At 33.5% G+C, this 27,609-nt stretch overlaps 1 protein-coding gene across 49 annotated transcripts in view; it reads left to right on the top strand.

The window, feature by feature from the left end:
• Positions 1 to 27,609, top strand: part of RIMS2 (regulating synaptic membrane exocytosis 2) — a 776,667-nt gene that overhangs the window by 370,187 nt on the left and 378,871 nt on the right. For all 49 annotated transcript variants that reach the window (XM_030795330.1, XM_030795305.1, XM_030795309.1 and 46 more), the window contains one exon: positions 26,308 to 27,233. In XM_030795330.1, coding sequence (XP_030651190.1) covers positions 26,308 to 27,233 — 926 coding nt within the window. The remainder of the gene's footprint in view (positions 1 to 26,307; positions 27,234 to 27,609) is intronic.

A 27,609-nucleotide genomic window follows, 5' to 3' on the forward strand; every position in this document is an offset into this window, starting at 1 on the left:
TGGGATTATAATATACAACAAAATGGTATATAGAATTATAAGATTATATTGAAGTAGAACTAGAGGGAATCTTCATTCTCTAGTCTGAGCCATACCTTTTATAAAGAAGAAATAGAAGCCCTCTGGAATATATTCATTGAGCTTGTCATTCATTCATTTGTGTGAATGGGTTCAATCTGAAGTAGTTCTTTATAGCATAGCAATAGATATAGATAATTAAGGTTTGAATAAATTTTCAGGATCAAGTTTAAATACTACAAGATAGATCATGAGAAACTAAATTGTTATAATTGGATACAGAGAGGGTCTTTTTCTGTTGCCTTGGAATTACAGACTGAAATCTAATGTGGGCAAAAAAGCATTAAGCATCTCATTGAAAAAAGTTCTGCCAACTATTGGGTCCCAATACTTTTCTCAGGGTTTTCTAAAAGGAAAGAAACTGACAATTACCTTCAGCCCTTAAACCCACTGGAACCTTCACTTTCCGTAATATAAATGAGGACTGAGGAAAGGAAAGGGGTAAGAGAGCAATCTCAGTAATAAATCTGGAGCCTAGTGGAGAATGCAGAAGCTTTCTCCTCCCTTTTCCACCACTTTGGGGAGGGAGGTACTATTTCCTCCCACCCCCACTGAAGGCCAAATGAAGGGAATCTCCAACAGAATTTTTTGTAGCAATTAGAGGAGCTAACAGAAAGGGGATGATAGCATTCTATTCTCTGGTTAGCCATCTCTTTAAGCAGTAAAGTTACTGATCTGTCTATCCCTATTCTTATTTCAACACAGGAAAAGATAATTGAAAAGAGGGTAGGGGATGGGTGTCAGAGAGCAGCCTGTATTTCCATTTGTGGGGTGGAAAAGAGTGTTTATCTAGTATTCATGATTTGCAAGTTTATATAGCAGGAACAAGCAAATCTAATATGTCAATGCTTAACATACAAAAGAGGTTTACTTTTTGTTCTTGTATAGTTCACTGTGGGTAAGGGGGACTCTCCAGGGTAATTACTTCTTATGTGGTCTAGCAGTCTAGGGTCCAACATCTTGAAGCTGCACTGTCTAGTGCACGTGGGCAGGGGGAAGAGACTGGAGAATAGAGCATGGGCTTTTTACTACCTCAGCACAGAAATGATACACTTTCTTCAGGAACTCAGTGGACAGACACTATCACTTGGCCCCTCCCTAATAGATGGAAGTAAGACATGAATTCCTCTGTGTGCCAGAAGGGGAGGAAAAATATCATGTCACAAGACTCCAGTAGTATCTACCATAATGAATTTTCCATAGGTCTAATCAACATCATTGAAGATGGCTATGATTGAACTATTCTAGATGTCATTATGGAATGGGAAAGGGAAGTTCAACAGAACATAGTTGAAAGCACTGATTGGAGAAAAATAATAATATTCTCAAATTTATTCCCTATTGAACTGAGATGGCTCACTGATCTGCACACATAAGGGATTGGCGTGTTTTGAGAGTGCGGGTTCTAGAGTAAAACACACTGGACCCAAATTTAGGTATTGTCACTCCTTAGTGGTTCATCTTTTACTTAAGTACTCTGTTTCACTATTCTTATTTGTACAAATGATATTGTAATAGAACCTTCTTCATGGAGTTGTTTGTGAGAATTAAATGAAATAGTGCAGTAAATCACCATGTGTAGTTTTTAGCAAATAGTACATATTCAGTAACTATTAACAGCTATTGTTATTGTTAGGAATTTGGGGGCTTAGGGAAAGGGTGCATGCAAGTTGTTTGTGAGAATTAAATGAGATAGTGCAGTAAATCGCTATGTATAGTGTTTAGCAAATAGTACATATTCAATAAATATTAACAGCCACTGTTATTGTTAGCCATTTGAGGGCTTAGTGAAAGAGTGCATACACTAGGAGGTAAACTAGAGATAAAAAAAAAAGTATGTGGGAAAATATGACAAATTTTTCTTAATTCAACATTTCTTTTAGAGTCAAGTAAGGGAAACTTTACACCTCCCAGTGAGAAGAAATATTGTAAAATAATGTTTTTTTTCCCCACAAAATAATTTTAATACTTTGTGCCTGGGTTAGCAGCATCTTGCACTATGACATCCCTATACACACATAAGCATTTTATCCAAGTACAAATGTTAAAAACAGCATAACTTAAGCAATTGTCTATACAAAGGTAAGTAGACCTAGTGGGTTATATTTTTTCTTTTTAAATTTTGTTTTTATTTTTTATTTTATTTTAGATTCAGGAATTACATATACAGGTTTGTTATATGGATATATTGCATAATGGTGGGGTTTGGACTTCTTGCCCATCACCCAAATAGTGACCATCATACAGGATAATTTTCAGGCCTCACCCCCCTCCTAAACCCCTCATTTTTAGGGTCCCCAGTGTTTATTGTTTCTATTTTTATGTTTATGTGTACCTGTTGTTTAGCTCCCACTTACAAGTGAGGACATGTGGTATTCGATTTTCTGTTTCTGAGTTATTTCACTTAGGCTAATGGCCTCCAGCTCCACCCATGCTGTTGCAAAGGACGTGATTTCATTCTTTTTGTGGTTGTATAATATTCCATGTTGTATATATACACCACATTTTCTTTATGCAATCAACTTTTGATGGACACTTAGGTTGATCCCATGACTATGTAATTGCAATTAATGCTACAACAAACATATGAGTGCATGTGTCTTTTTGATATAATGATTTATTTTCGTTTGGGTAGATACCCAGTAGTGCGATTGCTGGGTTGATGGTAGTTCTTTTTCAGTTCTTTGGGAAATCTCCATACTGTTTTCCACAGAGGTTGTACCAATTTACATTGTCACCAACACTGTATAAATGTACCCTATTCTCTGCATCCTTGTCAACATCTGTTGTTTTTTGAGTTTTTAATTATAGCCATTCTGACTGGTGTAAGATGGTATCTCACTGTGGTTTTATTTTGCATTTCTCTGATGATTGGTGGTGTTGAGTATTTTTCCATGTTTGTTGGCTGCTTATATGTTTCTCTTTGAGAAATGTCTGTTCATGTCCTTTGTCTACTTTTTAATGGGGTAGTTTGTTTTTCTCTAGTTGAGGTATTTGAGTTCCATGTAGATTCTAGATATTAGTCCTTTGTCAGAGGCATAATTTACAAATATTTTCTACCATTCTGTAAGTTGTCTATTTACTCTATTGATTATTTCTTTTGCTGTGCAGCAGCTTTTTAGTTTAATTTTATTATTTATTTTTCATTATTTTGTATTTGCTTTTGGGCTCATAGTCATAAATTCTTTGCCTAGGCCAATGTCTGAAAGAGTTTTTCCTAGGCTTTTTTCTAGGGCTTTTATAGTTTCAGGTCTTACATTTAATTATTTAATCGATCTTGAGTTAATTTTTATATATGATGAGAGAGAGGGATTCAGGTTCATTCTTCTTAATGTGGTTATCCAATTTTCGCAGCACCATATTTCGCAGAACAATATAGTGTTCTTTACCCATTGTTTATTTTTATTGATTTTGTTAATGATCAGTTGGTTGTAGATACTCGGTTTTATTTCTGGGTTCTCTATTCTGTTCCATTGATCTATGTGTCTATTTTTGTATGAATTCCCTGCTTTTTTATTTACCCTATTCTTGTAGTATAATTTGAAATCGGGTGATGTGATGCCTCCAGCTTTCATTTTCGTTGGATTGCATTGGCTATTCAGGCTCTTTTTTGCTTCCATATGGCCTTTAGATTTTTTTTTAATTTTGTGAAGAACTATGTTGATATTTTGATAAGAATTACATTGAGTCTGTAGCTTGATTTGGAAAGTTTGGTCATCTCCATATTACCTCCTGCAATCCATGAGCATGGGATGTTTTTCCATTTGTTGATGTCATCTATGATATCTTTTATCAGTGTTTTGCAGTTCTCCTCGTAAAGATCTTTCACCTTCTTTGTTAAGTGTATTCCTAGGTTTTTTATTTTGTTGTGGCTATTGAAAATGGGATTGAGTTCTTTATTTGGTTCTGGGCTTGAGGTGACAATTTGTGCATAGAAAAGCTACTGATTTTGTGTAGGTTGATTTTGCATCCTGAAACTTTACTGAAGTCATTTATTAAGTCTAGGAATCGTCTGAGTTTTCTATGTGTAAAATCATGTCATCAGTGATCAGAGATAATTTGACTTCCCCTTTTCCTATTTGGATGTGTTTTATTTATTTATCTTTTTCTTGCCTGATTGCTCTGGTTGAGAGTTCCAGTACTGTATTGAATATAAATGGTGATAGTGGACATCCTTATCTTGTTCTGGTTCTTAGGGAGAATGCTTTCAACTTTTCTCCATTCACTATGATAATGGCTGTGGGTTTGTCATAAATAGCTCTTATTATTTTGAGGTATGTTTCTTTGATGCCTAGTTTGTAGAGGATTTTTATCATGAAGGGATGTTGGATTTTGTCAGAAGTTTTTTTTTGGCATCTTTTGAGATAATCATATGCTTTTTGTTTTTAATTCTCTTTACATGGTGAATCACATTTATTGATTTGCTTATATTGAACCATTCTTGCATCCCAGGAATAAAGCCAACCTGATTGTGGTGTATTAACTTTTTTTGGTTTGCTAGTATTTTGTTGAAGATTTTTGCCTCTATGTTCATCAAGAATATTGGCTCGAAGTTTTCTTGTGGTATGTCTGCCAGATTTTGGTATTAGGCTGATGCTGGCTTCATAGAATGAGTTAGGGAGGTGCTACTCCTCAATTTTTTGGAATATATACAGTGGGATTGGTGTAAGTTCTTCCTTGTATGTCTGATAGAATTTGGGGATGAATCCATCTGATCCTGGGCTTTTTTGATTGTTGGAAGTTTTTTTTTTGTTGTTAATGATTCAATTTCATTATTCATTTCTGGTCTGTTCTGGATTTAATTTCTTCTGGGTTCTTAGGAGGTTGTATGTTTCCAGAAATATATCCTAGGTTTTCTAGTTTGTGTGTGTACAGATGTTTATAATAGTCTTTGAGGATCTTTTCTGTTTCTTTAGTATCAGTTGTAATGTCACTTTTATTGTTTCTGATTGTTCTGATTTGAATCTTCTTTTTGTTTGTCCTGCTTAATATAACTAGCAGTGTATCAATTTTGTTCATATTCTCAAAGAACCAAGTTTTTTTTTTTTTTGATGGAGTCTTGCTGTGTCATCCAGGCTGGAGTGCGGTGGCGTGATCTTGGCTCACTGCAACCTCTGCCTCCTGGTTCAGGCCATTCTCCTGCCTCAGCCCCTGGAGCAGCTGGGACTACAGGTGTGTTCCACCATGCCTGGCTAATTTTTGTGTTTTTAGTAGAGACGGGGTTTCACGATGTTGGTCAGGCTGAGAACCAACTTTCATATTACTGATTCCTTGTATGATGTGTTTTTTGTTTCAGTTTCATTTATTTCATCATTATTTTTTATTCTGCTGCTACCTTTGGATTTGGTTTATTCTTGTTTCTCATGTTGCTTCAGGTGTCACATTAGGTTGTTAGTTTGAGATCTTTCTATCTTTCTGATGTAGGCATTTAATACTATACACTTTCCTCTTAACATTCTTTTTGCTATATCACAGAGGTTTTGGCATGTTGTGTTTCTGTTTTCATTTTTTTCAAAAAATTGTTTGATTTCTGTGTTAATTTTATTGTTTACCCAAAAGTCATTTAGGAGCAAGTTGATTAGTTTCCAGGTACTTGTGTGGTTTTGAGAGTTCTTCTATATATTGATTTCTAATTTTCTTCCACCATGGTCTGAGAAAATGCTTGTTATGATTTTGATTTTAAAAAATTTTCTGAGACTTACTTAATGCTAAATTTATGACCTGACGTATGGTAAAAACATCAAATGGTTTTCATTATTGAGCACTTGTTCTGTGCTAGGCATTGTGCTAAGCACTGGACATATATTATCTCATTTAATTGTATTAATTATTCTTAAGAAAATTAATTTCTTATTCCCACTAATAGATCAGTAAACTGAAGTCATACAACTAACAGTCATAGAGTTAGAGCAGTAACAATCACAGAGCATCAAGTGTGCTTGACTCTAGAGCTTGTGGCTTGTGCACCGAAGTATTCTGTCACCCCATTTATTATTTAAAAGTTATTTTGGAAAAGCAAAATAAACTCCTTAAGATAACTTAATTAATTAAATGATATTATCTGTCATCCAGTAAGGCAAATGAGTTGAGCTTTATATTCAGAATGGATTGATGCTAACCATACTATACTTTCTAAACAAGACCAAATAACAGTGCTTCCCAAACTATTTCCCTTCATAGCACACATAGAAAATGTTAATATACATCATATACTTGAATAAACATATGGGATTTGGAGATGTTTTTATGAGGTTTGGTAATAATTTTTATTATAATTTTATCATAATTATAAAAATAAAAATAAATACAAAGTCTCATGAATTATTATAACTTTCCAACTACCTTTAAAATTTTTAATGAGAAATTTGAGTTTCTTTGTGAATATAACTTTTCAATGTCAGTTTTTTTCCTTCTTTCTTTTTTTTTTTTTTTGAGATGGACTCTTGTTCTGTCTCCCAGGCTGGAGTGCAGTGGCATGATCTCGGATCACTGCAACCTCCACCTCCTGGGTTCAAACAATTCTCCTACCTCAACCTCCCAAGTAACTGGGATTACAGGTGCACGCCACCACACCCAGCATCCATATCAGTTTTTATGTTTCAAATGGCTACCTTCATTTCCTGATAACTTAATGTATTTAAATATGATGTCTTTAAATTCTTTATGTTCATTATCAGAAAGAAACTTTCCTTAAAAGGTGACAGAAATAGAAGATTACTGCCTTTTCTCTGATTAACAGAAGCACTATTTTTTTTTCTGTTATTTGGAATTTGGATAATATTTTTAAAAAATTGATTAAGGTATAATATTTTAGTCTTTAACACCTCTTCATTTTCTAACATTGGAAACTTGTATTATTGTGGTAATGCAATTGGATTTAGTATCATTTCAACTTATTTCTACCAGTGTTTCAATTATTTCACTTGCCTTTCAGTACATATGGATGTTGCTCTTTAGGACTCAAATAACAAATTTCATAACTTTAGTTTCACTTTTCCAGATTAGGTTTTTTATTCTGAATTTATAAACTTTCTTAGAAAACTGTAATATTTTTAAAATGCAGTCCTTAAAATTGTCTAAGAAGTTCATTCTGGTGCTCCAAAATGCCATGTTAATGTGTATCATCAACAAAATATTTTCAGATTACTTGTTTTATCCCCTAAACTCTTCATGGCACTTTTTGTGAACAGGGACCACATTCATAATGTAGCAGCAGAAAGTGAGTGATATTCTGATTCTGTTTCCTTTTATACTGACAATAACAGGACTACAATGTCTTAGATTTTATTAAGACAATATTTTGATAATATCATTTAATGTGGAATTCATATCTACATGTAATGGCGTTTCTGAGAATAAAACAATTACTTGAATCTCAAGGTCTTCAGAATGAATCATTGTCTTTACACTTCCTGTCACTGCACAAGTATACAGAGTTGTGCTGTATTTGCTTAACACCTTATTTGTTTTTCCCTTTTTGGTAACTTATTTTGGTACTTCTTTGCATAACAAACTATATTTGAACAGTCATTTCTCTTCAGAGACTCCAATTTTGCTACTTACCTAAGCACAGGTACTAATGTCAGTAGATCCATCATCTGTCAAAGATTTGTGCTTTCATAAACTTTTGGATTAATGTTGTCTTTGTATAATCTGACATGGTAATATGTTTACTAATGCTATTCAAAAGAGAGACCTCTTAACACTGGATATTATTGAACAAGATGACAAGTGAATTTTTAATTGTAAGAAGTATTTTGGCTTTTACTATTAATTACACAATCTTATAACCACATTTTTAAAAATTAATCTGACACTTTTGTGACTCTTTTTTTTTTTTGCATTTTCAGGTGTTTTAAAATATTTAGAATGGCAGAGCTTGGTTTGTATAGGATGAATATCTTGTCATGAGGTTCTGTGTCATTTACTTAGCACCACCAATTAACTGGAAATACATTTAGTTTAAAGAAAGGAAGAATTATTACATACACATTTTTAAAATGTGATATAATCCTTACTAAATGTTTAATATAAAAATTTGAAATTATGATTAAAATAAGTTTTTACTTAACTAAACTTTAAAATTTCAGTTAAATAAAAATGAAATCTGTTTTAAAAGGAAGTATTTAAGGAGATGTTAGCCAGTTATAGTTTCAGAAAATCAAATTTTCTAAATATTATTAAGATTGTCTACATTCTTAAGGTTTTATAAATTGTGTCAACTGAAAAATAAGCATGTAACAAGCAAAATAGAAAATTCAGAAATAACATTCATTTAATTTAATAATTAACATTCTGAAATATTCATAGAATACAAATATTATGTATTCTCATTATGATACAAATATTTTGAAAAATCTATTCTGAAAACATAAATGTTTATAATCCATTTTAAAAATTGGCTTAAATAAATTATATTCAGTTACTCTGTCATCAGAACTAACCTTTTAAGTTTTCTAAGGCAAATAACTCATTATAAAAGAATGTAAGGAGTTAGTCTTTGATTAATAGTTAAGGTAAAAAGCTAATAATGAATACATAAATACAATAATAAATGCCAAAGTAGCAATTGAGAGGAATTACAAAATTAGTTGTTCTACTTATGCTTCTATGCTGTGAGATAATAATAATTATGATAATAACCTCAACAAAGATAGCATGTACTTCTAATGTTAGAAAAATCTATGAAAACATCAAATTAAATAAAAAATAAAATTCCATTTTTATGCAAAACAAAGAATTTAATAATTAGAGTTAGGCTACGAAGTTAAGAGACTGGAATGGTTCACTGGGAAGGTCAGAGGTGCCTGCTATTTACTTTAGTGGGTATAAAACACTTTCTGGAGATGCCTGCTACTGAAAATTTATATACCAAAATAATAATTACCATTGGTATTATGTCTTTCTAATAATTTTTAAAATGAAGATTATAATTTTAAGCTCATGATGTTTAATAATGTTCTGTTACAAATTTGTTTTTGGCTTCATTTGTTTATTCATTCTTTGTTCATCATATAGCCAACATTTATTAGACATCTTTTGTAGTGCCAGGGATAATTTTCAACAGTTGGGATCACAGAGATTGTAACAGCTAAGTAATTCTTAATTTTTTTAGCAGTCTTGGTTGGATACGTATACATAAATTGGTTAACTAGATAAGGTTCTAGTATTATAAATTTTGTATTTGAAACATTGTCTTAACTCATTAGTGATGATGAAAACTACAAGGTGAAAAACCTAGAAATCATCTTAGTTTTCCTTGAACTTGGATTATTTTGACTAGCCCAGAATGAATGTAAGGCAATACATTCTTGTTCCTGCTTCTGTTTTATTAAAAAAATAAAATACAATATAGACTGTTTACTCTCTGGATTTTTTCCTTTATGGTTTCTGAACTATAAAAATTTTTTGTGTTTTTTATTTAAGTTCTAAAAAGGTCATGAATCTGTCCAGTATTTTTTTAAAGAATCTGCTCTTGAATTGGGAATGTGTTTAGTAGTCATTATTAATGATAATAGCATGAACAAATTCTCATGTGTTAAGATTAAACACACTTTTTAAAACAAGTTTGATTAAATTTTTTTCATGGTTTTTGAGACAGTATTATCCAAATTAAGTAAAAAGTTATGGTTTAGGTGAATTTTAGTTTTTTCTTTGTAAAACTTTTATCACTTATTAGAATATCAAAAACATTTATTTGAACCTATTAAATATGTTCACTTGATATAATTCATGAGGAACTCGTGACCATGTTTCCCTATATTTTGTTGAAGTGATGATCTGTAAATAGCTACAAATGTAGTCCTATTGTGGAATAAAACATAGAAAAAACTAATATAAATATTAGCATTATCATTATTAATTTGGCATATATGTTAAGTATTTAACTGCAAATACTTTATACCAAAATTCATCATAACTATTTATGATGTAATACTTGCAAGTACTTATTTATGATGTAATACTTGCAAGTACTTATTTTATGAAAAAATTGTTATTTTTTAGTTTTCTCTTTTTGGATTATTTTTCCAGCTCTTTAATTAGCTTTAAGATTGATAGTTTCCCCGATATGTGCATTTCATGTATGAGGAGTGTTCACATTGTGTTTAAGAACATAAGCCTTGGAGGGAGCCTGAAGAGCTACTGTTGATGTCCACCAGCCAAAGACAACCAAGAACACTTTTTTTTTTTTTTAAGACAGAATTTCGCTTTTGTCGCTCAGGCTGGAGTGCAATGGCGTGATCTCTGCTCACTGCAACCTCTGCCTCCTGGGTTCAAGCTAGTCTCCTGCCTCAGCCTTCTGAGTAGCTGGGATTACAGGCACCCACCACCACATCCGGCTAATTTTTTTATTTTTAGTAAGAGACAGGGTTTCACCATGTTGGTCAAGTTGGTCTTGAACTCCTGACCTCAAGTGATCTGCCCATTCTTGGCCTCCCAAAGTGCTGGGACTACAGGCACCCACCACCACGCCCAGCTAATTTTTGTAGAGACGGGGTTTCACCATTTTGGCCAGGCTGGTCTCCAACTCCTGACCTCAGGTGATCTGCCCGCCTCAGCCTCCCAAAGTGCTGGGATTACAGGCGTCAGCCACCACGCCCGACAAGGAACACATTTCTAATAAAAAAAAGTTGGCTACAGCAAGGCAGGACACAAACCTTGTGAAACTGTGGGTTATCTCAATAAGAAGGAGTTAAGGGGCACTTATACAAGTTGGGCTTGTATTAGGTGATTTGAGGGAGGATTTTAAAAATGGGGTCTTTGTTGAGTTTGACGCTGTTAGAAAGTGGGGCAGTTTGAGGATCTTAATTTTAATCTTAGAGATGGGATAAACACAACAGTGGTAGAGTTGTTAACTGGAGAAGAAGTAATAGTCACTTGTGGCAGTTAGGGGAGGGGAATGTTTGGTTATTTTCGGCTGCACGGCATCTTTGCCTTTATCTCTGTTCAGACATGATGATGGAGTAGTATTGTTTTTCCTTTGTTCTATAATAGTTACAGTGAGCCTCTGGCTGATGTTGATATTCTGTGAAATTGTTTATGTGTACTAGGGGGAATCAGAGCCCAATTGGTAGCAACTAGGTCAGCTAACAGCTAATAGCTATAAGGACAGCTTTTTTTTTTTTTTTTTCACTAGTTTTAAATTCCTTTTCTACCATTTACCAGCTGTGTGATTTTAGGCAAAGTAAATAACTTTGGGCTCAGTTTAGGGGATGATAATAATAGTACTTCACAGGATTATTTTGAAAAATGAATTAGTGGATACATGTAAAGTGCCCACAACTCAGTGCTAAGTTTAGCTAAACCACTCTTAGCACCACCACCACCACCATCACCACCACCACTACACCACTGCAATAATAAAAAAATTATTCTTTATCACACACATTAATGGCATAATGTCTTCAAGCCCTCATACCCATTATAGAAATACAATCTGCTCTGTAGACTTTTATTAGTGATGGGAAAACACTGTCAAATTCTGTTCAGTGTTGTTTATTAAATATATTTATTTATTGGTCAATAGAACATATTTTTTCTACAAACTTTCTTTTTCCTCTATCCCAAATCTTATTCATTTTGCCCCTCAAGAAAAAGAAAACATAGTCAACGTTTATTTTTTCTTACTTCCTACATCTAAAGTTCCACAGAATATATTTTGTTTCATTCTCTTCCACCGCTTTAATTCAAGACCTCATAATTTCCTACTTGGATTATTGGAATAATCCAATTGATCTTTATAACACTAGATTTGTTCCTGGTCCCTAGGTTTAACCATAGGATTACAACCAGAATATCTGCTAATACAAAACATCTGATGATATCCCTTTTGTCTACAAGATAAAAGTTCAGAATGCTTGTCATGTTTTATAAGCCTTTTTCAATTTTTATCCAACTTTCATTTATGGCCTCTGCTGCCACTTCTGATTTTGATCCCAATTTCAGTTTCTACTTAACTATTTTCTGCATCTTATTTTTGTGCCATTTCAAATTATTTGTGCAAAGAAGTATTATATAAATAATTCCAATAGAAAATAATGTAAAAGGGCCAGGCGCGGTGGCTCATGCCTGTAATCCCAGCACTTTGGGAGGCTGAGGTGGATGGATCACCTGAGGTCAAGAGTTCAAGACCAGCCTGGCCAACATGGTGAAACCCCATCTGTACTAAAAATATGCGGTGGAGAGCGCCTGTAATTTCAGCTACTTGGGAGGCTGAGGCAAGAGAATCGCTTGAACCTGGGAGGCAGAGGTTGCAGTGAGCTGAGATTGCACCACTGCACTCCAGCCTGAGCGACAGAGCAAGACTCCATCTAAATAAATAAATAAATAAATAAATAAAGTCAAAGGGATTTTGTATAATATAAAAATCTAGTATAATTTTTTTTTGTGGATACAAATGTGCAGATTCAGTTATATATTCTAGTGCCATCTAGTGGTAGCTACTTTCAGGTTTTTTTTATTTTCTATATGATCTACTACTTTAAATGAAGTCTGACACTCTTCCTGCTTACTGTCATTACGTTGGCCATTAGATCTTTGGAAACCATATTTACAAAGGTTTTTTTAATGCTCTGACGTGTTCTGATTTCATAAACACACTTAAACTCTGTCACAACATGCAACTCAAAAGACTAGGATCAGGGGTAGAATGACATATTCAAAGAATTGCATTGATTTTTGGGTGTCTTTAAATTAAAACCGAAGGTGTTTTTTTTTTTACATTTAGTTCTTTGGGGAAGTAAAATTAACTCTATAGTTATATATAATTCCAAGAACGAATTCTTTCTCTCCTACTGTCTTGTTTTCTCAAACTGTGACTGAGTTATTGCTAAATGTCAGACCCTACATTAGGTATTCTTTACAATAATAAAGTCTCTGGATGAACAGCATTAGCAGTTTGGCTACCCATTGCACATTTTTTTCTAGAGTCTTGCTTAACTGTACAGTGGTCTGTAAGCAGTGATGTGCTGGTAAATATTTGACAACAAGCTTACCAAAGGAAAAAGACCTGATTTACTGCATTAGCCTATTTCCGTGGTGTCAGTATCCATGGCTGAGTTTAAGCTACCAATGTGACATCACTGAACACAGAATTGGGAGGAGATGCTCATGATAGACTCTTGGCTCCAGCAGCCACTGATTAAGGAATTATGACTTGTGTTGTACTGTTCTTTTATTTGAAATCACTCTCTCCTTGGCTTGTATTTCATCAGACAACCTGCAGATATTTTTTGTTCCTAGACCACTTGTATCTATTGTAGGCTTTTATTTACTTGCTTATAACAAGTTTGTTGTTAATTTACTAATGAGCCTAGATGTCTTAGAGAGTTCTCACTTGAGATGAGTCGGCTTTAGTTGACATTGTGTTTAACTATATGTAACATAGATCTCATAACCACATGCTTAAATAAAGAAGTTTATGTTTTTCTCATGTAAAAAGAAGTCTGGAGGTAGACAGCTCAAGGATGATACTATGCTCAATGAAGATACTATGCTCAAGGAAGTTAACAGAGACCTGTGTTCCTCTTGCTTAATGCCCTGCTACTAGGATGTGTGGCTCTCAAACTCAAGATTAAAAGAGGGCTATTGTGTTATAGGTAGTAGGACCACATTACAGTTAAGAAGTTGAAAGAATAAAGTATGAAAGGTGTAGGCCTATTGGGCTTATGTCTTTTCACTAAGAATACGTAGCTTTGTAGAAACTGTACCTAATAAACTTCTATCTAAATCTTATTGGCCTGAATCACAGCCACGAGAAAACCCAGAAAAGAAATTTGTTAGACCAGGCACACTGCTGCCCTGAATAAAATTTGGATTCTATTTGTAAGAAAGTAGAGAGATTAGATATTCAGTAGGCAACCAACTGTATTTGCCACATTCTCTTTGCCTTTGGTTCTTTTATGGATTTTATAAAGCTATTAATTCTTACTGCTACCTTGTCAACTTTCAGTTTAAGAACAGTGTTATTTGAACCCTAAATCATGAAGTTCTGGGTGCACTAGAGCTGCTTTAACTGAACACAATTCTAGACTTAAAATGTTTTGGTAGGTAGGATATCCTCCTTTTTACTCCTATATTTCTTCCCTCATGGATGGAGCTGCTTTAAAATAATATTCCTGGCTTCCTCCTACTCCCTCTTCTATTCTGCCCCTTGGGATAAGGAAGTGAGCATAAGCAGCAATTTCTTTGTTTTTCCTCTTTCTCTTGGGAACAAGATGCTCACAGAGAGCGTACATTCCTGTTCCTGCCACAAGTTTTACAGAAACAGGCTGTAAAATAGTCTCAGACCAATGTAGTCTTTGCCTGGATGGGTGTGTCTGTATGATTCTGAGTTTTTGTATTAGGAATCCCACTTTTTACATGGAGACCAATTCTACAATTTCTGTTTTGTCAGTAATAGAGGTAATATTTCATGTGTCATCTACCTCTTTTTTTCTGTTTCTGAATTAGGTTAGCATTTGGCCAAGGGATAGTTTACTGAGAATTACTTTAAAAAAGCACCTTGTTGCTGTTGCTTGAAACATGTTGCATGTGGTTTGTTGTTATCTCTTTCTAGCCTTAAATAGAACAAGCCCAATGTCAGAATTATCATGTAAAATGTGATATTAAATATGCAATCTTTTGATTTTTAATCTCAGGAGAGATTTTCATCTCATTAAGTGACTATTTTTACTGTAAAACTGGAAATACTTTAAAGAAACCATATGACTGCAGCATTTATAAAGGTGCCAGAGTGCCTATATTTCAGAAAGGAAAAAAACAATTTTCATAGAAACAGAGCTCAGAAGCATCATGACAGCCAATGCGAAAGCAACATACAGATTTTGGGGTCTGTCTATGTCACAGATTCTGTGTCAGCAAAGAAAAGTTTAGGTTCAAGTAATAGAAACCCCAAATGAGGCTGGCATTAAAATTAAAGATAATTTATTTGTTTACCTCATTGAAACTTCAGAAGTACCTGAGTTGATTCAGGTGGGGATTGATCCTGAATCTCCTGTAAAGCGACTTAGAACCTAATTTCTTTATTTCTATTTTTAATTGTCACCATTGACTCCATTGGGGAAGGCTCTCTGACTTATGCCCTTAAATTGTCTTCTAGTAGCTGTGAGAGTTACATTAACTCTCAATCATGAAACAATAAGTCTATGTCTCAGTACTGTCAGACCAATGTCCTTAAGAGGCACTGTGATTGGACCCGCTTAGGTCATTGTGCTATCATTCTGAACAGAAATGGTACATTCTGATTAGCTCTGCTCATCATGGCTCAACCCTGAAGCAGTTGAGGCCAGTTCAATCAAAACCACAAAGCTTAGAATGGAGGAGACATTCCTTCTGTTTCAAGAAGAAAGAGAAATAGATGACAGAAAGCCAACAACAGACTTCATTACAGTTGCTTCCAGAGTACATTTCCTATTTTCTTCATTCAGAAGACTAAGTAACACTAAAAGTCACCTACTTTTAGCTTGTAATCTAATACATTTTTAGAGAATAGATTTAAATTAAAGGCTAAACAAGTAATTTCACAGTGTTAAATTATTTTCAGTTACTTTTATCCGTTACTTTTAAAATTGCTAAAGAAACTTTTCTATAAAAGTGTTAAAAACACATAATTTGGAGGAATTTATGTTAAAAACATGTCCACATTTAAAAGAAAATTCTAACTGTGTTGTCTAATCTGGTGACTCATCATTCTCATGGTCTCAAACATGCCTCTTAGTTAATATCCCTCTTTTAATGTGGTGTTTAAAAAAGAACACCATGTTTAAAATATGATCAGATCACATAGAAACACTTGCTGAAATTTAACAACCTTCTTTCACAAAGCTCAGCCTCACCAGTGGCTGATTGCATCTGCTTCCTCATCTTATTTGGGGCCTAGCTCCAGCAAGCACCACACTTTTTTGTTTGTTTGTTTGTTTCTTTTGTTTGTTTGCTGGCTCTAATGCATCACTGGCAGAGGAAATTTCTATAGGAGTGTTGGGAAAGAAGCTGGCAAGAAGTTAAGAGAGCTTTATTGAAGAGAGATTTACTTCAAGAGCAGAATTATTAAAAAGAGATTAAAATTTTTTTATTTCTATAGCTTTAGGGGTACAAGTGGTTTTTGATTACATGGATGAATTGTGTAGTAGTGAAACCTGAGCTTTTAGTGTACCTGTCCCCTATATAGTGTATATTGTACCCAATAGGTGATTTTTTTATCTCTCACTTGCATCTCACTCTCCCCAATTCTGAGTCTCCAATGTCCATTATACACTCCATGTACCTTTTATACCCATGGCTTAGCTCCCACTTAGGAGTAAGAACATACAATATTTGGTTTTCCATTCCTGAGTTACTTCATGTAGGGTAATGGCCTCCAGTTCCATCCAAGTTGCTGCAAAAGAGATGATTTCCTTATATTTTATTGCTGAGTAGTATTCCATGGTATATATGTACCACATTTTCTTTATCCACTCATCAGATGATGGGCACTTATATTGATTCCTCATCTTTGCCATCGTAAATTGTACTGTGATAAATGTGTGCAGGTGTCTTTTTAATATAATGACTTCTTTTCCTTTGGATGGATACTCTCAGTAGTGGGTTTGGTGAATTGAATGGTAGATCTCATTTTAGTTCTTTGAGAAATCTCTATACTCTTTTCCATAGAGGCTGTACTAACTTACATTTCCACCAGTGGTGTGTAAGTGTTCCATTTTCAGCACATTTGTGCCAACATCTATTGTTTTCTGACTTTTTAATAATGGCCATTCTTGACTAGGGTAAGACGGTATCTCACTGTGATTTTAATTTGCATTTTCCTTGTGATTAGAGATGTTAAGAATTTTTTCATGTTTGTTGGCAACTTCTATATCTTCTTTTGAGAAATGTTTGTTCATGTTATTTGTCTACTTTTAGTGAGATTATTTGGTTTTTTTGCTGATTTGTTTGACTTCCTTGTACAATCTAGATATTCGTCCTTTGTTGCATATAGTTTGTGAATATTTTCTCCTGCTCTCTAGGTTGTCTATGTGCTCTGTTGATTATTTATTTTGCTGTGCAGAAGCTTTTTAGTTTAATTAAGTCTTATTTATTTTTGCTTCTGTTGCCTTTGCTTTTGGGATAATAGTCATAAATTCTTTGCCAAGTCAATGTCCGGAAGAGTTTTTCCTAAGTTTTCTTCTAGAATTTTTATGGTTTTAGATCATATATTTAAATCTTTAATCCATCTTGAGTTAATATTTGACAAAGGTGAGAGATAGGGATCCAGTTTCATTATTCTGAATGTGGCTATCCAATTTTCGAAGCACCGTTCATTGAACAAGGTATCCCTTCCCCAGAGTATGTTTTTTTTTTTAAATCCAAACTTATATTTTAAAAAACACCTTATGAAGAAGTAGAGTGGTCTGATTTTTTAAAATTTTTTGTTTCCATAGGTTTTTGGGGGAACAGGTGGTATTTGATTACATGAGTAAGTTCTTTAGTGGTGACTTGTGAGATTTTGGTACACCCATCACCTGAGCAGTATACACTGAACCCAGTTTGTAGCCTTTTATCCCTCACCCCCTTCCCACCCTTTCCCCCGAGTCCCCAAAGTCCATCATCCTTATGCCTTTCATCCTCATAGCTTAGCTCACACTTATGAGTGAGAACATATGATGTTTGGTTTTCCATTCCTAAGTTACTTCACTTAGAATAATAGTCTCCAATCCCATCCAGGTTGCTGCGAATGCCATTATTACGTTCCTTTTTGTGGCTGAGTAGTATTCCATTGTGTGTGGATTGTATATATATATGTGTGTGTATACACACATATATACACACACTATTATATATATATACGCACACACATATATATACACACATATATCCATAACACAGTTTCTTTATCCACTCGTTGATTGATGGGCATTTGGGCTGGTTCCATATTTTTGTAATTGTGAATTATGCTGCTATAAACATGCATGTGAAGTACCTTTTTCGTATAACGACTTCTTTTCCCTTGGGTAGATAACCCAGTAGTGAGATTGCTGGATCAAATGGTAGTTCTACTTTTAGTTCTTTAAGGAATCTCCTGTTTTCCATAGTGGTTGTACTAGTTTACATTCCCACCAGCAGTGTAGAAGTGTTCTCTTTTCACTGCATCTACACCAACATTTATTATTTTTTTGGTATTTTGATTATGGCCATTCTTGCAGGAGTAAGGTGGTATCACATAGTGGGTTTGATTTGCATTTCCCTGATCATTAATGATGTTGAGTATTTTTTCATATGTCTGTTGGCCATTTGTATATCTTCTTTTGAGAATTGTCTATTCATGTTCTTAGCCCACTTTTTGATGGGACTGTTTATTTTTTTCTTCCTTATTTGTTTGAGTTCCTTGTAGATTCTGGATATTAGTCATTTGTCAGATGTATAGATTGTGAAGATTTTCTCCCACTTTGTGGATTGTCTGTTTACTCTGCTGCTCAGTGTATGTTTTGTTGGTTATAGGTATTTGGCTTTATTTCTAGGTTATCTATTCTGTTCCATTGATCTATATGTCTACTTTTATACAAATACCATTCTGTTTTATTTACTGTAGCCTTATAGTTTAATTTGAAGTCAGGTAATGTGATGCCTCCAGCTTTGTTCATTTTGCTTAGAATTACTTTGGCTATTCAGGCTCTTTTTTTGATTCTATATGAACATTAGGATTTTTTTTTAATTCTGTGAAAAAAGGATGCTGATACTTTAATAGGAATTGTGTTGAGTCTGTAGATTGCTTTGAGCAGTACGATCATTTTAATGCTATTGATTCTTCCAATCCATGAGCATGGGATGTTTATCCATTTGTTTGTGTCATCTATGATTACTTTCATCAATGTTTTGTAGTTCTGCTTGTAGAGATCTTTCACCTCTGATATGGTTAGGTTTTGTGTCCCCACCAAAATCTCATCTCGAATTGTAATCCCCTGGTGTTTAGGGAGAGACCTGTTGAGATGTGTTTTGATTTATGGCGGTGGTTTCTCCTATGCTATTCTGTCGGTAGTGAGTGAATTCTCATGATATCTGATGGTTTTATAAATGGTAGTTTTTCCTGTACTGACACACACTCACTCTTGCATGCTGCCACGTAAGATGTATCTTTTCTTCTCCTTCCGCCATGATTGTAAGTTTCCTGAGGCCTCCACAGCCATGCAGAACTGTGAGTCAATTAAGCCTCTTTCCTTTTTAAATTACCCAGTCTTAGGTATTTCTTTATAGCAGTGTGAGAACAGACTAAAGCAATCTCCTTGGTTAAGTATATTCCTAGGTATTTTATGTGTGGTGAATCACATTTATTGACTTGTGTAGGTTGAATCATCCTTTCATGCCTGGAATGGAACCTACTTGGTTGTGGTGAGTTATCTTTTTGATATGCTATTAAGTTTAGTTTGCTAGTATTTGTTGAGGATTTTTGCACCTCAGTTCATCGGAGATATTGATCTCTATCTCTTTCTTTTTGTTGTGTCATTTCCTGGCTCTGATATCAGAGTGATACTGGCTTCATAGCATGAGTCAGGTAGGATTCCCTCCTTCTTAATCTTTTGATGGTTTCAGTAGTATTGGTTCCAGATCTTCTTTGAATGTTTAGTAGATTTCATGTGTGAATTCACCTGGTCTTGAGCCTTTTTTTTTGTTTGAAGATTTTTTTATTGCTGATTCAATCTCACTACTCATTATTGATCCCCTGAGGGATCATCAATTGTGCACCATTTTCTAGAGATTTGAATATCTAAGAACCTTCATCTTTTAAATACGAGTTGAAAATATTGTCATGAATAAAATAAAAATTAATTTAACTAGCATCTGATTCATAGAATCTTTTTGTTGTTTTGTATTTTAAGATCCAATTGTAATCTTAAATGGATAATAAGATTACAATTATTCTCATGAAAACCTTTTAGATCCCAATTTGGGTCCTCAAAAATTTGAATGCATGGGAAGTAGTTACAAAAGCAATAAACAAAAGAAAACATGTTAAGAGTAAAGAGTTAAAAATGAGGAAAATAGTCCTGAAAGGAGAATAAACATTCTAAAGCGAAAGGGAGAAGGAAATTGGAGCCCTAGAAAGATCAGTAGAGAGTGAAGGGAAAGCAGTAGTGGTATTAAAGGTGATACAAATGAAAGTCTGGGGTAGATGAATAAGAGGAGCTAGAAACAAGATGATTGACAGAGAAGGGCATTGGCACCAGACTGTGCATTACAGTTGGAGGAACACCACCAAGAGAACTCACTGAGTGGTAAAAGTGAATGGAAGGAAAAGTAAAGAGGAAGAAGGATTGCTATTAACTGCAATGTTTCTGAAATTTTCTTGACTTAAGAATAAAAATAAGCTGTGGGCAAATGGATTTTTTTTTCAGTTTGATATGAACTATGGGGTCTGTATGGTTGAAATTATTCGTTTTATATTCCTATGAAAATGAATTATTTTGAATTTTTATTGCCTTTCTCTTTGAATAATCTACTAGTCTTTATTAGAAATCTGAGAGGTAAAAAAATCACATTATCTGTCCACATTTTCCTCCCAATCTTTTCAAGACCTACATTTAATTCTAAAATAAAATGATAGAGGTGAATACCTATACAAATAGTTGAATGGTACTACCATATATTCCTAGACCCTCATTTAAACTTGCTGTTTGTGAGATCTAAAAACAGCACAGCACTTTTTAATCTTTTTCTACTCGTCTAACACTGGCCTTTTCTCAGTTTTATATAAAATTATTTGGAAACATTTAAATATAACTTTCAGAGTTGTAATATTAGTATCCAGATAACTGGCTTTTGCTAGGAAGAAATTTGTGTGGCCTTATTAAAATTCTTTTTATTTTTTTTAAATCACTGAATGAACGTTGAGATGTTAATTGATAAATTAAAATGAGCAAAATTTGATTTAAACTTAGTGTCTAACCAACTTCTTAGTTAATGGAGCATATTACTTTTTATTAAATTTCTACAAGAACTGCTGCTTCTTGAACCTTTGGGGAAACATTGCCTTTTTACTGAAGATTAAGAAACTTGTTAGTGAATAATTGAAAAGAAGTTACAGAATAGGCCTGTTAAACTATTACTATACATTTTATGGTGAAAGCTTAAGCAGCACAATTATCAATAACAAGCACATAGACTTGTTATTTTACAAGTACTGCAGTTCATATAGGAGAAGGTGATTTATAAATTTCTAAATCCACCAGTTTTAAGCATAGTGCCCAGAAATGCCTTGGATGCAGCTTGCATTTGGTGTTCAGTATTGTGAGGCACTAATCAGCTAAGTACCATAATCCTCCTTACAGGGTACATTCTTACTTGACCTGGAGCTATATACAGCCACATAGTAACAGCATTAAAGAATAACCTTTTTCTTAACAGACCCATCACTAGAGGATTCTATGACTCCATCCTTTGAATGAGTGTTGTTTTTGTGTAATATTTTAGTAACTGAGTTTTGAAATAAAACGATTGTAAGCAAGTAGAGACTTTCAAATCATCTGATTAAGGATGGCTCCTATGATTTTGCCAGGGCTAGAAGGATTAAATGAAAGTACTGCCTGGCACACTGTTGATGTATTTTTGTCAACGTGATGCTTCATGCTCGACAGATGTGCATTGGTTGAACAAAGGTAAAACAATAAAATACATTAAATATTAATTGTGATATGTAAAAATTTATATATTTTTGTTTTTTATAAATAGAAATTGATTTATTAAAAGCTTTTTGTAGGAATTATAGAAATGAGCCTTTGTTTTCATGTTTCACAGGATTATATACTTCTGTTAAATCCTTGATTTAATGTTTTTTAACAGCTTAAAATTTTAGAATTTGGTTGCAATGTTATGTTTAAACTGTATGGTTAGTTAGCATTGTGTAATTGTATTCATGAAGTATTACATTAGTTTATTTAGCAATATCCATGCTTTATAAAGATTTTTAAAAACAAGTAGGTATTTTTTCAGGTTATTGATTTTTCAAGAGTGATTTACATATTTTTATTTATAAAGTAACAATTTTTTAATGATCTCTACTAATAATGCTTATGAGTCAGAAATTTTCATATAGGTAGTACTTAATTTAATAATATAAAATTTGAATTTACAAAAATTTGTAATCTTCAAATTCCACACTGTATGTCCAGTGTTGTCATAATTTTTAAAAATTGCATATTTCTACAGTTGAGTTAAAATATGTAAATATTACAGTGTAGGTTTCCATGTAATTTTTCACTGTTTATAAATGTTTTCAAATGTTCATTAGACTATATTCTCAGAGATTTGATGATTATTTTATCAATATGGTCAGTATTATAGGTGGTATTAGTAACACAAATCACTTAAGATGGTAAAGCCTGTAAATATTAAAATGGAAGTTATGGTAAAAACATGATGAATTAATTTATGGCATGTAAACCCTGGATGCCTTTGGGAAATCTGGAAGTGATTTTAATTGGGAAAGAAGCTTCTTTGGAGTTTTCCCATCAGTCAGTATGCTTTTTGGACATAGAATTTAAGGAGTCTAATTGGTAGGATTTCCTACGCAAACTATTTTGCATAGTTAGAATAACATTTATAATGGAGCATCAGATGTGTTATACAAGCTAGAATATTTAGAAATAGATTGAATAGTCCACATGACAAACAATTATAAGCAAGGAATAGAAATGATACTTATTGCAGTAGATTTAGGATGTTTAAAATGTGGTTTTCTATAAACTGGTTCTAATTAAGGACAGAATACTGTGGTGAAAGAGAAAACAATTCTAACAACACAGGTGGCAATAAAGAGAAGTGAATCGATATTAGGCAAATACAAAGTGAATGTAAATATATACTGATATTGTTATAACAGAAATAAGGATTAATAGAATGCATAGAAGTAAAGATTAAGGCACTATATGATGCCACAAATACATTTTATACTACAAAAAGGCATAATTTGGATTCTGCCTCTTAATTTCTCAGGATCTTTGAAGGATTAAGTGAAATGTAAAATCCTAGACGAATCATTCCTTTTCCTTTGTATTATAACAGATGAATTAAATACTGCTAAATGCCTTATGGTTCTTTAGAGAAATGTACAAATTATCAATGATATTGCTTTATCTATTAAATATTTTCCACCTGATGATAATAAATGCTAAGGCTTGTTTATAAAGGCCAGTAGCAAAGATATAGAGTAGAAACACATTACTTGAATTTACATTGATTTTATTTAGTTCCTGAAAGGAATATAGTATCTATGAAATATAGAAGTTTAAAATTTAAAGGACAGTATATATGAAGTAATTCATAATATAGTTGGTAAAAATTGTTTGATAGAATATTATTTTGAAATAATTGATTTCAGGTTCTTCATTGTTTGATACATGTATTGTTAGAATGAAATCTTGCCTTGTTTCTTGCATAGTGTTAACATACTGTAAGGTACTATATCTTAAAGTGTATTCTTGAAAACATAAGTCTTTGTAACAGTGACAATAGTCATCCCAATTTCCAATTATAACCACTGTTCCATTTTTATAGTGGTTATAATCTTAAATCCAGTACAAATCGACATATACAGCATGATTCGCATATTTCTGGCAAATTTGATAATCTCTAGAACAATGTGATTGCTGGATTTAACATTGAATTCAATTTTCCTAAGGTATGATTTTTAAAAAGTACTTAGATGGCTTACTAGGGACTAATTATTAATAGCCTTTCTCTTGGAACTGAATTCCATAATAGGAAGTAAATATTCTTATTTATCTGTAAGATAAAATATAATCCCCTGTTATAAAGACTCATTGTATTCACTTTATACTCTACTTACTTTCAAAAATTCATGTTAATTCCTTAAGATAGGAATGAAATATTCCTTTTTTTAACTTCTATCCTATAATACTCAGTTTAACATTAAATGTATTATGGGAAATCCTTAATGCATTAAGCCTTCATGTAGGCTTATTAACTTGATGAAGTTGTGGTATCAATATTGTAAAATCGTACTACCTAAGAAATGGAAGATGGTTTTAGAATCATTCACCCTCTTAAGAACAAGGAAGGTGTCTTAATCATTTCTGTATTCCTAATTTATAAGATAGAGTGTGGCATTTATTTCTTACCTAATATATGTTTGTTAAAGTAATATATAAGTTAACATGTAAAATCTGTGCCTCTCAATTTAAAGCACAAACTCCTAAGGATTTAATGGTTATATAGTTTGAAATAACTGGCTAATTACAAAAGTATGACTAAGAACTGTAGATTCCTTAAATCTAGTGTTCATGATAGACTACTATCATGCTAGAGTATTTTTTTAGTCAAATGTATAAAAGTAATGACAAAAGTAAAATGAGTGATGCACAGTACACACACACATATACACAGAAACATAGGGTGTTGGGTACTATAAATTTTTTTGAATGTTTTGTTTTGATTGTAAATTTTAAACTGTAGGAATCTATGGTTTTATGTAACAATTGTAATCTAAAAGATTTGTAATTAAGTCCTAAATGTTTTATATATAAATATAAATGCTAAAAAATATCACATCCACTTTCTTAATCATAAAACATTTAAGGGATGGACTAATTTTTTCACTTTCTACAGTACTTATTCCTTTATAGTTCCAGGTTAGAGTTTATCCTGGCTTTGTACTTACATGAGATTTGAAAGGTAGAGGATATACAGAAGCCATTATTGTCAAGCATTAGTTGTTGGCTAGCAGATGGGCAGATATAAAAGTCTTAGTGACTCCTTGGCAAACTCCTGTTAATTGGCCACCCTGATGCTGTAGGTGGTTCAGAAAATTGCTGGCAGATTTCCATAGACTCTTGACATTCACAGCAGCTTTCTAATGTCCATTTTGAGAACCCTTGTCTTTGCATCTTCAGGCTAAGATCATCAGCATTAACTTTCTTGGCCTTTATTCCTGTGGCCCATTCAACTGTTGTGTAGCTTCTGGTTCCTGAATTAAAACCCTTCCTACCTGGAAAACCTAGACTAACTTCTGTTTTCGTTAGTGAACCTAATTGATAGATTGGCAGACTGTGTTCCAAATATGAGGGAAAAAGGGATTCTGTGACCCAGGGGAGATATTAGAGAAGAGTGCTGATTTTGCCAGGTTGGGTCATTTTACTGTATCCTTTCTCTGCTCTTGCTTTTGGGCTAAGAAACCATTGACTAAGAAATTCACAACTGAACTGTTGAATCTTAGTCATCTTTAACTTCAACTGACTTCACTCTTTCATTATCCCCTGTTCATGTCCTGGCAAAATCCCCATAATAGTTTTCTAAACTTTTTCTGTTATCTTCAGGATTCTAATCCTATTGCTTTTCATGGTTAATAGTTGATATTATCCAAGTTTATTCCAGAGAAAAGGTTAGTGTGACTATTTTGTTAACAGGGTATTATGTGTGATTGCAAGGTTCACTAGGTTTTACCAGTGTTAGAAGGGTAAGTTGAGAAGGTAATAAGCAGTTTCTTCCTCTGAGACTATAAGGAAATATGAGGGGTCAGATGTGGAGACTTAGTAGAATAATATCACCAAGCTGTTCTTAATCTAAATGAAGATGGAATAAAAATAGCAGTTTTTTCTGATTTCTAGGATTTTTGTAATGAATAAATCATTATTATTTATCTATTTAAATTGCTTATCTCAAGTTAGATCAATAAAAAAGGGTTGGAGACATGATGATAAAATGAAAATTTAGGTGAACCAATACTAGGAATGATCTAGACAGATGATGAATGAAAAATGATTTTTAAGAGCCAGCACTTAGTTTTAGTCAGAAAGTATTCAATTCTTGAGCCAAATCAGTTTGGCTTCATTACATTTTCAGGTAACTTTCATATCAGCATGTTAGGTATAGAGAAGATGGAAGGAAATATTTTTCTAAGCTGCTGAATAATAGTTGGTTGGTAGTGGAAGTGTATGTAGCAAACCAAGCAAGGAAATTAGAATAAAGGCTATTTTATAGCAGCGGAATATCATATTATCTAATTTTGGAGCATAAGCATATTCCAGATACAGTGTTGCAGACACTTATTAACCACAACAAAGTACTTATTTGAACTGAATATAATGAATACTACTAAAACCATTGTTATGGTATGCCTTTAAAATGAAATTTTAAAAAGGCCAAAGGACTACTTAGTTATCCATCAACCTGCCAGCAAATCAATGAAATGTAAAATTGATAAACTTTTGCTCTTCTCATTGTTCTTTTCCTTTGGTTACTTAGGAAAAGAAGCCCATCTGTGTCCAGAGATCAGAATAGAAGATACGACCAAAGGGAAGAAAGAGAGGAATATTCACAGTATGCTACTTCGGATACCGCAATGCCTAGATCTCCATCAGATTATGCTGATAGGCGATCTCAACATGAACCTCAGTTTTATGAAGACTCTGATCATGTAAGTTATAGGGACTCCAACAGGAGAAGTCATAGGCATTCCAAAGAATATATTGTAGATGATGAGGATGTGGAAAGCAGAGATGAATACGAAAGACAAAGGAGAGAGGAAGAGTACCAGTCACGCTACCGAAGTGATCCGAATTTGGCCCGTTATCCAGTAAAGCCACAACCCTATGAAGAACAAATGCGGATCCATGCTGAAGTGTCCCGGGCACGGCATGAGAGAAGGCATAGTGATGTTTCTTTGGCAAATGCTGACCTGGAAGATTCCAGGATTTCTATGCTAAGGATGGACCGACCATCAAGGCAAAGATCTATATCAGAACGTAGAGCTGCCATGGAAAATCAGCGATCTTATTCAATGGAAAGAACTCGAGAGGCTCAGGGACCAAGTTCTTATGCACAAAGGACCACAAATCATAGTCCTCCTACCCCCAGGAGGAGTCCACTACCCATAGACAGACCAGACTTGAGGCGTACTGACTCACTACGGAAACAGCACCACTTAGATCCTAGCTCTGCTGTAAGAAAAACAAAACGGGAAAAAATGGAAACAATGTTAAGAAATGATTCTCTCAGTTCAGACCAGTCAGAGTCAGTGAGACCTCCACCACCAAAGCCTCATAAATCAAAGAAAGGAGGTAAAATGCGCCAAGTTTCGTTGAGCAGTTCAGAGGAGGAATTGGCTTCCACGCCCGAATATACAAGTTGTGATGATGTTGAGATTGAAAGTGAGAGTGTAAGTGAAAAAGGTAAGCTTTCTAATCATACATTTTGCTGTAATTGATTAGATAAGCGTTTTTTTATGGATTGTATTTCTGAGTGAAAATTTAGTAGGTATTACTAGTAGCTTTATTTTAAAAGTCTTTTAATGGCATCGAACGTGTGAAGAAAATTTCATGTTATAAAAAGTATCTTCTGTTGTTCACGTATAAGAACGACAGAATGATGTTCTATTGATTTTTTTAAAATTGCTTTCTTGCTTTGTTTCTGAAAGTTTTCTTGTATCATTTGACAGCATATTTCAAAAATATCCATTAACTGTAGTTTTAAAAATAACATTTATTTTTGTCTCCTTATAAAAGTAACAATATATTCACTATAAAACGTCTGAAAAAGTCCTCAAAG

This window comes from Nomascus leucogenys, chromosome 16, assembly GCF_006542625.1.
Source record: "Nomascus leucogenys isolate Asia chromosome 16, Asia_NLE_v1, whole genome shotgun sequence".
Lineage (NCBI taxonomy): Eukaryota > Metazoa > Chordata > Mammalia > Primates > Hylobatidae > Nomascus > Nomascus leucogenys.